Genomic DNA, 12,344 nt, shown 5'->3' on the forward strand with positions numbered 1-12,344 from the left:
GAGAAACTATGTACAAGAAACTACCAATCTCCAAGTATAAAAGGAACAAAGATCATCATACTGCAAGTATAAATGTAATGTTGCTTTTGCTTCAACTATAAAACAATTAAAAAGGTTTGCATTTATGTTTTAAATTAGAGTTCAACAAGTCATGGATCTTCAAACTACAACTGTCCAAAATTTCAAGACAATATGGCGTTTTGTATAAAAATTACTGCGGTCTTATTGAGAGAACTATCATTATTTTCCAGACAATACACCATGTGAGGTATCGATGAGAAAATCGTCAAAATGAACGAATTATTTCGCTACCCACTCTATACTTCAAATATGGCCCCCAGTGACTACCAACTCTTTGCAGACCTCAACAGAATGTACCAAGGACATCAATTTAAAATACTTCTATTGCATACACCGAGCTACCTAACAATTTTTATAATTGAACACCTCGACAAAATAAAATTATTAATGATTTATAAACATCGCTAATGGTTTTAGCATGTATTATCGCCCATTCGTACGATAAATCATCAAGCTAAGCGGCAAGAACGAACTGAAAAATGCTAAAATTATAATAGAAAGTTCTTTTTCAGCGACTCCGCCAGGGGATATCGATAATTTCCATCACAAATCGACGCAGAAAGGCCATATCAATTATATTCGTGATAGAATTCAAGTGGATTAACACAAAGAATAAAATAACAATCGTTTATTATAACGATTATTTCTTAAATAGCCTCTCAAGGTAAGCAAAAAAAAACGACAAATTGATCTTTGTACAATTGCTGTGGCGGTTCTTTAAGAATAGGTAGTTAATAAAATACCTTTTATTACTTCCTCCTGTTTTAGTTTCGTATTTTTTCAAGAATTATATATCACATAGACTGAATAGTTTACAATCATCTGAGATCAATAATTCATATTTGTCTTGATTGTATCGCATAACAATAAAAATGTTTTGCACCTTAAATTACATTGCTATTAGCTGTAAAAATAAGCCAATTGTGTTCAGTAAAAAAGATACCACCACTTAAGTAATGTGAAATTGTTCAATATAAATAGATTCTGCTAAAAAAATCTTTTTAGTAGGTGTTAACGTCGAGGAAGGAACAGAATGGCCCTCCTACTGCTGCTGTCCTAAGACTATACGTAATGATCACCTAACTAAGACTAACTAGTATTATGATAACTAAACTGGAATGGACTAAAACCCATAAAAACTGGACGGAAATATTTATAAAAATATGCTATGGACAGATGAGCATAAATTCCATATCTTTAGATCGAATTTTACGAACCAATACTATGATAGACACTGTGGACTTAACACTATGTCAATGTTTTCAATGTACGCTGAATTTTACTTATAACATCACAGAACTAGATCAAACGGCTTTAATATCTTTAATATAATACTATGGTTAAGTTATCATTATCTAGGAGTTGGAGAACCAAGAGCACTTGCTGATTTCTATATACTGGCTTGTGCTTATTAATTTTGTTTGCCTTTTTTCTCTCCAGAATTGTATTTCGACAATAACTGTTTGTAACTTTTCGATTGATTCATTGTTGTTATCTCTAATGGCTAGGATTGCATTGTCATCTGCAAATATAGTAACAACATTTTCGTTGAATGTGGACAAGTCCACAGCTTACAGAATATAATTAACTGGTTCAAATACACTTATTTGTAGTACACCTGCATGTATTTTCCTCAAGTCAGAATAGGCATCTTCTTTTAACAACTCAATTGAAAAGTCCCCGGCCTACCATAGTAAAACACATTTTTTTGGCAAAATTAGTTTTTTTATTCAACATAATTCTCTTCAAGGGTGATACACTTATTAGAGCGACCCTCCAACTTCTCGATACTATTTTTGTAGTACGATTTGTCCTTTGCTTCAAAATGGGCCTCAGTTTCGGCAATCACCTCTTCATTTGTCGAAAATATATTCCCACCGAACATTCTATTGAGATCTGAGAACAGGAAATAGTCGCTAGGGGCCAGATCTGGAGAATACGAGGGATGGATGGATTTTTTCCATCGATTTAACTGACTTGTGATACGGTGCATTGTCTTGGTAAAGCAACACCTTCTTTTTCTTCAAATGCGGCCGTTTTTCAGCGATTTCATCCCTCAAACGGTCCAATAACGCTATATAATAGCGCTGTTAATAGTCCTTCCTTTTTCAAAGTAGTCAATCCAAATTATTCCATGCGCATCCCAAAATACAGACGCCATGAACTTGGCAGTCAACTGTTGCGTTTTCCCACGCTTTGGAGCGAGTTCATCGTGTGCAGTCCACTCAGATGACTGTCGATTGGACTTCGGAGTGAAATGATGGAGCCATGTTTCATCATCAACTCGTAGTTGTTTTTGGTCAAAAGTGAGCTCGCGCGGCACCCACTTTGCAAAGAGCTTTCTCATACCCAAATATTCGTGAATGATATGATGTACACGTTCAGTTGATATCTTTAGAGTGTCTGCTATTTCATTCAATTTCAATTTACAGTAATTCAAAATCATTTTGTGGATTTTTTAAATGTTTTCATCGGTAACAACCTCTTTTGGGCGTCCCTGCGTTCATCGTCTTCGGTGGTAATTTCACCACGTCTAAACTTAGCATGCCAATCCTTCATGGTTGATTTTCCTGGGGCAGTTACCGGAAACTCGGCATCCGGCCAAGTTTTTGATTCAACTATATTTTTTCCCTTTAAAAATCAATATTTTATCAACACGCGAAATTCCTTTTTATCCATTTTTTTTAATAACAAAATATGTTTCACTCAAAATGCTATAATTCACAAACTAATGATCCGACAGCTGTTAAATTTATACAGGCAACTTTTGAGGGTGAGCGCTAACTAAAAACATTTGTATTTAATTCTAGTTGCACCAACTATGTGTCAGGCCGGGGATTTTCAATTGACCTGTTATGGCTCTAAAATATTTGAATATTGGCCAGAGAGAAGCATTTTGGTCCTATGCTTTAAACCCTCATGCAAAGCTTTATCCAAAGCTTCGGCAACATCTAAGAATATTCTAGAACAAACTTTATTTTGTCGTAGTAATTTTTCTATGATATCGCTGATTCTGTGAATCTCAGAAAGGTCATTATTTAACTAAGAATGTATTTATTTTTTAATTTAATTTTTACTAAAGATATTTAACTAACTTTAACTGAATGTTAGTCCAAGGTTTTGTAGAGATTTGAGTATAATACATTATAACAACAGAGAAAATAGAGATTTAACTTTATAGATAATTTTGGAGAAGTGTTTCGCGACGTCCAATTTCCGGATGTCACTATTTCGAACATTTTACTTGTCGGAATTGCTATGCCGAGAACCACCAAGGCATTTGATTGGTATATTTCTTTTCTATGTTGCTTTTTTTATTTTGGGCGCCATTTTCTGAGTACAGAACCAATAAATACTGATTTGTAATAATTTTCTATGTTTTCGTGGTTAAGTTATAATCGAAAGTACTTCGTTATGATGCATATTCGTTCTAAAAAGTACAACTGGGTGTACAGAAAGGAAGATAATAAGATATCATTTTACTTTCAATTAATCGATTAATCATGTGTATCGTGTGATTCATAGCATTTAAATCCAAGATCCAATCCCTGTGCCACGGAATGGTTCCCGAACAGTCTCCCTTGGTTATTGATTGACATTGACAGTATTTTTGTCTATAAAACATAAATAGAGTTTTTATTTATAATTCCTAACTTTAGAAGTGGGAATCTTATCCAATCAAGTATGTGTAATTAGAATAACAGTGAACAATTTGCAGATAAATGATAAGTGATGCTGATGTCTTTAAGCTATCTGCCTCATTTTATTCCTAGATTCTGCCATGTCAATTATTTATGTTGTATAACATGTAATGATTTTCAAGATAAAAAGTTACAATGATTATGTTAAGAATATGAATGATGGATTTTTTGTGGAAATATTTTGGATTAAAGAAGTTATTAGAATGACAACAGGGAAGGATGAGGAATTTGTTTTCAATATTATAAAACAACAAGACAGAACTCTAATAGATCCTATTAATTGAAAGGCACTAATGAAATGTGAAACGCAGTAAACTAATTTACTAATTTTTATATATAATATATATAATATATATATATATATATATATATATATATATATATATATATATATATATATAGATAGATAATAAAATTACTTAAATGGTTATTATCCCCATATAGATATTGGACGTAGGGAAACTGTTCTCCAGATTCAAAGTTCGTTTGTATACGCGTCATACGAATTTGTTTTCAATATTGTAAAACAACAAGACAGAACTCCAACAGATCCTATAAAATGAAACGCACTAATGAAATGTGAAACGCAGCAAACTAATTTACTAATTTTTATATATAATATATATAATATATATATATATATATATATATATATATATATTTATATATATATATATATATAGATAGATAGGTAATAAAATTACTTGAATAGGCGATTATAATCCCCATCTAGATACTGGACGTAGGGAAACTGTTATCTAGATTCAAAGTTCATTTGTATACGCGTCATCGAAATTTGTAGCGTCAAAACGTCGCAATGTTGCCGCATCAACTCTGAGTTTTAGTTCAGTGTGGCTTTGACATACAACAAAGTTTTAATCTAGATAAAATAATTGAACAAAAATGTTATGAAATACAATTTGACAATAGTTTATAGGTTAGAGTTATAACCTCTTATCACTATCGCTTTCAAGAATTTTGCATACGTCGGACAAAATATTGTTGTTGTTGACGTATATACAATTACACTTTAAATAGGCTATATCTGCTTTATTGTCGTATCATTTAATTATCTTATTGTTTCCAAATGTTTGATCTGCAGTGACTACTCATTTTGCTTGAGACTGACTTTCCTATATTTTCCATTACTCTTTGTTGTAATTTATACGACAAAGGCTGCTTTTGTTTGCAGTTAATCTTCCGTAACCGATTCTTCAACATTCCCGTATTTTATTTTCGCTATTCATCCGACAACCATTGGCAATAAACTCAGTATTGTATATATACCATTTACCTTGATATTAGAAAAACATTAAATTAACATCATCGCAATACTACGGCGATAGATATCACAATTTAATTAGTAAAGAGTTGAGCTAATAAAGCTCATAAATGCTTAGAAATCCTTTATGTAATTAATTTTAGCGTTTCGTTACGATAGTAAAATAAATATTGTGTAATGTGTGCGTGATGCAGGAAAAATTGTGGATTTATTGTTGAATTATTTCTTATATTTTTGTTTCTTTTGTCTTTTATATTCTTTGTTATAATAATAACATTATTTTTTTAAATAAATCCTTACGTGCAAATACAGTATAACACTCAAGGTGGTCAATCACTTATTCACAATCACCAATTTATCATTATATGTTTATTTTTATCTTCATTCACATTTTTTTTGTTCAAAATTGGTTTGATTCATCGACGTAATCTCCATCAAGAGCCACATAAACCTTCCAGTATCGCTCTAACATTTCAATGCCATTTTTTAGAACGATTTATGTTTTGCCTCAAAATAGACTTATCACCAATTGCTGTCCATTCAGATTGCGATCGTTTTGATTTCAGAGGGAAGTAATGGATCTATGTTTCATCCATTGTCACTTATCAATGCAAAAATTGTGGTTTGTTACGTTTAAACATGACCAAACACTGCTCAGAACTAACAACAAGTTTTGTTTTTTGGTCAACAGTAAACAAACGAGGCACCCACTATATAAAAGCAACACTATGATATCTTTACGATGTTAGCTAACTCACACAGCTTCACTTTTCGAACAACCAAAACGATATTGTGGATTTTTTTCATCATCGGTGTCTCTAGGACCACATTCGAAATCATCAAACCAACAATTTATTGTTGTTTGTGATGAAGTGGAGTCCTTATAACACTTTTCAAGCCACTATATCTCTTGACCGATATTTTTTCCACGAAAAAACACGAACTTGTTTTTGATCTATTGTTTTGAAAATAACAAATGTAGCACAATAACTCACAAACTTATAAGTAGAATATCAAAAAATTTTAAAAGTCTCATTTTGAAGGTTGGTACTAACTGAAAAGGCTGCGAAAGCAAGAAACCTAGCGCCATCTATATGTTAGACTCTGTACTTTTCAATCTATATATTATATAACTTCACCGTCAAATGTTAAAATATCGACCAGTTCAATTCATGCGACACCAAAATACTTCATTCAGTCATCTCTTCAAAAATCCTTAATACGAATTATTTTCAGCTAAATATTTGTTCAAACAATAAGAAACTACAAATGAAAACCACTTTATCAAAAGGAAATATTGCGTCGAATCCTTGGAAACATTTTTGAGTTAAGATACGAAGTTATTCTATAACAACCATATTTTCCAGACATATGTTTCACATGTAAATATACATTCTCTCTTGTCAACATCAAGAATTCAAGTAATTAATTCCCCTATATTGTGTATATATAACTTTCGCCATATACTTCCTGTTTTTGTAATATTAACATATAGTGGATAACCTTCTTGTACTGAAGACCAGTCATAAAATCTCGTATTATTCTACCCACTACTCACTCAAGAAACCGAGTTGGTATTTCAAATATTATATTATTATTAAAATATTTTTAATGGAAAATTTGGGAATGTTATTCAGTCATTGAAAAACTCTTCTCTGATTATTTTCTTGGTCTTCTTGGAATATTATGATACATACCTTCATCAAATAGAACCATCACAGGTTTTGATTCTCTTATGATATGCTCGATTCTAGGACCAGGGAAAGCATGATCCAAGGGCAAATAAGCACATCCTGCTTTCCAGATAGATAACAGCGTAATTACCAGGCTATCAAAAAAGAAAGATCTCTAATCAATATAATAAACATCAAAATTTAGCTCGAAGAAATCTGCATATTAATAAATGGTTAGTTCTTTTAACAGCACTATTAAAACTACATCAATAATCATTAGGAAAAATGACATTCTAACAATTATAACATTTTGCTTAAGCTTATATTATATTTCAGAGAAAATCTTTTTTATAAGTTTTTCTTTTTTTTCTTTCGACCAATATCTTTTTAAAGAACATGTGACGGTCCCATCTACCCTGATATCTTTCTTCCATTCATTTTAGATACAGGTGGAATAAGAACAATTTATTGGGAAATCTATTTAGATTATAATGGTGAAAATTTAGTTTCTTGTCAAGACGTGTAGCTTATCAAAAAGTTTTGTGTAATTTCTATATAATAGAAGGTGCTTTATAACTGTAACTATCTAAACAGTTTCTACCACTAACAGAAAACCTCCCCGAACTTCACTCCATTCAGTAAAACTTCGTTTTATAAGTTGCATGATGAGTTTAGAAAGAATTCTGCTTCTTTATTCTTTTTGATGAACAATTTCATCATAGCTAATTGGATATGCAGTGGTGGAACATAATTCTTTACTCAGGAATGGGTCATAAGAGCCACATGCCAAAAATATCCGGTTGCTTACGTTGAAACTTGGCCAAATACTGCTCATAATCATCAACATGTTCTTGTTTTTGGTTAACAATGAACAAACGCGGCACCCACATTGAACAGATCTTTCTTATAGTTAAAAGCTCATGCAATATAAAACCAACACGTTCTTTTGATATCTTAACGATGTTAGCTAATTCATGCAAATTCACTTTTCGATCATTCAAAATAGTTTTGTGGATTTTTTTATGTTTTCTGGTGTTACCACCTCATGTGGACGTCCAATACGTTCTCCACCATCGGTGTCTCTACGACCACGTTTGAACTCAGCAAACCAACGTTTTATTGTTGTTTCTGATAGAGTGAAGTCCTTACAACACTTTTCATTTTTCAATAACTTAAATCACGTTCCTTAATATAACTATTTCTATAATGTGAACGTATACACTTGGTTTAAATTAGTTCCCTATAATATGAACTTGGGCTTTGTATAAAATTTTGATCCAAAAACTCTGAAATTGTTACCTGTCACTTGGATGTAAATTAACCGCCACTATATAGTCACCATCTGCATTCTTCGACAAATTATTCGAGATAATCTCATCTCGAATACTCCTCGCTATTTTGTTGGTGATTCTATCGAGTTGTTCGTACGTATGCTGCCTGATATTGTCATTATCTGCAAAAACAAAACCAAAAATATGATAACGCTCGGTATTGTAACATCTAGTATAACAAATACCTTTGAATATCAATGCGGTATTGTTCGAATGAATTCCTCCGGCCACATTTTCGAATAATCGATGAAGAAAATTCGGATTCAACGGCCTGCTGGGACCTTTGATGATCGATAGTTGCGGTATTGTACCCATATCTAAAAAAATCGATAAAAAACATTTTAAATGGCTTCAAGGTAAAGGAGTTAATGTAGCGACTTGACAATCAGAGGCAAAAATTCGCGATGCGCTATTTTGTGATTAATCTGTGCTGTCTGTACGATTCAAAGTGTTTTGAATTATTCAAGAACGTATTTTGGGACCGTGTTTGGGAACGTATTATGGGTTTGTATTTATGTCTCTTGAGAATATAGAAATCCTCAATGTAATTATTGGTTTTTTATTGTGCGATAACGATTCTCTATATTATCATACTACCACATTCAGTCATTCATACAATAATTTCACTTAATTTCAATCTGTGAATTATACTACTCCATAATCTACAAATATGACTAATAAAGCAACATATTTTCATCATAATTCACCAAGATATGCACCTTCAAGTGACTTGTGTAATGGAAACAGATTCAGCTCGTTAAAAAATTAATTTATACGTCCTTTGAACATCTGGGAATATCCAATAACAATAATAACTACAGATTATAAAGCCGCAAACGTTTCTGCGATTTTTATTGAGAATACTTTGTAGGGTGTTGTAGCTGCACTGAATATTAGTATGGACACAGCCAGTGCATTATCTCAAAAAATTAAAAATATAATCTCGAATTCGCCGAAAAGAAACCGGCCTCATACGAAATGGGTGACAATATAAATATAGTTTAATACAATTATTTCAGAGGTCTAGTGGAACTTTTCTTCTTTTCTTCTTTTCTTTTGGAAGGAAGACTTTTGTAACTTGTGTATTTGTGTAATTCAAGCAAAGCAATGATTTTGAATATTTTTTTTTGGTGTCGGGAACGACTTTCTATTTAAATATTGAAATCGATGTTCGAATGCAATGTTCGAAGCACCGATCGAAGACGAACAGTCTCCAATGACTCTAAGCAACACTTTTCATCCAATTAAAGTAGAAAATTAAAATTTCTCGCCAAAGATGTTTACTTAACCCATCAATTGAAATTGAAAATAGTACACACTAAGAGTTTCTTAATGAAACGACAGATATTACCTGTCAAACTTAAACATTGCATTTTTTAAAATAATTTATATATCACTACATAGTATAAAACAAAGTCGCCTTTTCTGTCCCTATATCCCTATGTGCGTTTAAATCTTTAAAACTACGCAACGGATTTTGATGCGGTTTTTTTCAATAGATAGAGTGATTCAAGAGGAAGGTTTATATGTATAATACATGCATAATATACTAAGGCAACATTGCTAATTTTAGAGGTTTCTAACGTGATGTCGTAAATTAACCTATTTTTTTAGGCTTATTTAGCAATTAGCAAAAACGCTGCCTAACCCTACGAGTTAGATCAAATTAATGTACTACAGTATTGTACACCATAAAAAGGTCTACAAAAAAGTCCGCGATGGTATATGTTTATCTTTTAGGGATAACCCACATTAACCATTTTTATTGTTTACTTTTTACGTGAGAAAATGGCTTATTTACGAAGCTATTTTAAGCAATACGGCATTAATCCTTATCGAATTAAGTACCTTAAATACAGTGTGCAATTAATATAGATCAATATGGTTCCTTACAGCATGTAAATTAAACAAATATTTTCGGAGATATTACAAATTTAAAATTTGCGTTTAAAAATGTGTAATGTAATAAAAATTGTATGAATTTAGATATTCCAAAGATAGCAGGAAATCTTCATAGTAAGTATAGGGGAAGAGGAATTGTTTTACTCCAAATTTAATGCGTGCAGGCCAAGGGCAGTAATAAATGAACCAAAAATACTGGATCGATTTTAATCATGTTTTCATTGAGTGACATAGGCATATATATTTTATGCCCGTGCAAAGTCGGAGCGGGCCGCTATGTTTTTATATACAACGTTCATATTTTTTCTGTAGTGTATTTAATTTAGTATCAGCATTGCACCCGTGCGAAGCCGGGGCGGGTCGCTAATATATATATATATATATATATATATATATATATATATATATATATATATATATATATATATATATTGAAATTAAGTGATACTATTGTATGAATGATTGAACGTGGTAATATGATAATAGAGATTATCTCTTGGAAAATGACTGGAGCTTATATGACTTCTACACCACCAGTGGACGTTAATATTTTCCCCAACAACACCAAGCAGAAGATGCTAAATATCTTGCACGCACATGGACCAACACCTAACTTGGAAGAAGCACATACTTGCTAAAAGAGAACAACTGGAACGTGTAACCAAATGTTTGATCTTGACGGATGCAAATCGTTCACAAGTTATCCTTAGGTAACAAACCGATAATTAATTCAAATTGTTGTAATTTAAATGCAAGTACTTTAGAAGAGTGTCAGTGCATCCCAATGAGCTTGCCAATCAGATAAATGTATATATATATATATATATATATATATATATATATATATATATATATATATATATATACAAATATATATATATATATATATATATATATATATATATATATATATATATATATACAAATATATATATATATATATATATATATATATATATATATATATATATATATATATATATATATATATATATATATATATACAAATATATATATATATATATATATATCTGTATATGTATATGTATACATATAGGTATAAAAAATCTACGCTGTATTAGTCTAATTAAAGGTTATCTTTGCACTTAAATTGTTTTCCACTTTCTGTAAGTTTCCTACATAAACAGAAATGGCTAAAGCAAAATTCTTACATGTACTACGTTTAATTTATGGCCTTTAAAACCATTCGGATCTAAAATCAGATACAGACCAACATTATTTATGAATGTGGAATTTTACTATTTTTGGAACATCGTCTAAAAGTAGTTTTTTTTTTAATTGTTATTACCTTGTCGAAGGCAATATATCTTATAGAAAAGGACTCAGTTGATCTTTTATAGACATTAAAATCTAAATAGGAATAAAAATCTAATAAAGATTTCAAGGCATCTCTCAATACAGATGCATCCATCTTAAATGGTAGCAAATAAATTGATGTCAAAAAACCCTATTCGTTCAATAAAATCTACTTTTAATGATACATAAAGCAATCGTTAATTTTATTTATTAGCTCTAGAAAAAAAAACGAAATAATGTTTTCCATTCACAGATTTATAAGGTACAATGATGCTATTGAAGTAGAAAATTGTGCGGAAGAAATACAGTTGCATACATGACTTTTTCAACATAATTTTCCTCAAACTTAATAACATAGAACTATGGAAAGCAAATTGACGATTTGGTGATTTTCTGGAAGATCTAATGGCATCTAGTGAAAATCGTTTTGCACGAAAAATTTTTGCCGATGTCAAAGGGAACTAAATCTGGCCAGTTCCTTCTCTAAAAATGCTAAAACAATTTGTTCTTTAGCTCACTGAATTTCTTGGTGCACTGTTTTAAATTGTACGAGCAGGTAAGATGAAATTTGTAGAAAGAGAAAAATGAGCTTTAAGAAAGAAAATTGATTAACACAGAAAAGAGACAATAATACGTATGATAAATAATGATAAAAACAAATGATAAATAATGTAAAACACGTAAAACAAGATTTCAAAGACAACGAGGATAAAAATACGTCGTATAAATAAGTTTTTATCGCATTTCTCAGAAAAATTGGTACAATGTATTTTTTTCAAAATATAATTAGTTATACATTTTCCCATGTTTCATTCAACATAAATATTCTGAGTTGATAAAAGGTCTTGTTTATTGAATGGATCCAAGAACCATCCATGGGAAATATGTGTGCTATCTATTTCGAAATCATTTCGAATAGAAGGAACATATAAATAAGAAAAGAAAAGAACTGGAATTGAAATATAGGAAAATGTACTGGCTAATTGGAAGAAAATCACAATTATCAGTACATAATAAATTGCTATTATATAAGCAAATATTGAAACCTATATGGACA

The 12,344-nt window shown here is 31.0% G+C and overlaps 1 protein-coding gene across 1 annotated transcript in view; it reads right to left on the minus strand.

Annotated features, from left to right (window-relative positions):
- e (nonribosomal peptide synthetase ebony) overlaps window positions 1–12,344 on the minus strand; it is a 41,649-nt gene that overhangs the window by 14,163 nt on the left and 15,142 nt on the right. Inside the window, exons 2-4 of the mRNA XM_076409558.1 lie at window positions 8,254–8,385; window positions 8,037–8,190; window positions 6,762–6,892 (exon numbers count right to left, since the gene is read on the minus strand). Coding sequence (XP_076265673.1) covers window positions 6,762–6,892; window positions 8,037–8,190; window positions 8,254–8,383 — 415 coding nt within the window. The 5' untranslated portion in view covers window positions 8,384–8,385. The remainder of the gene's footprint in view (window positions 1–6,761; window positions 6,893–8,036; window positions 8,191–8,253; window positions 8,386–12,344) is intronic.

The sequence above is a fragment of the Rhynchophorus ferrugineus genome, unplaced genomic scaffold (genome assembly GCF_030347505.1).
Source record: "Rhynchophorus ferrugineus isolate W39M unplaced genomic scaffold, kcgeb_rfMv2 rfM7, whole genome shotgun sequence".
In the NCBI taxonomy this organism is placed as follows: Eukaryota; Metazoa; Arthropoda; class Insecta; order Coleoptera; family Curculionidae; genus Rhynchophorus; species Rhynchophorus ferrugineus.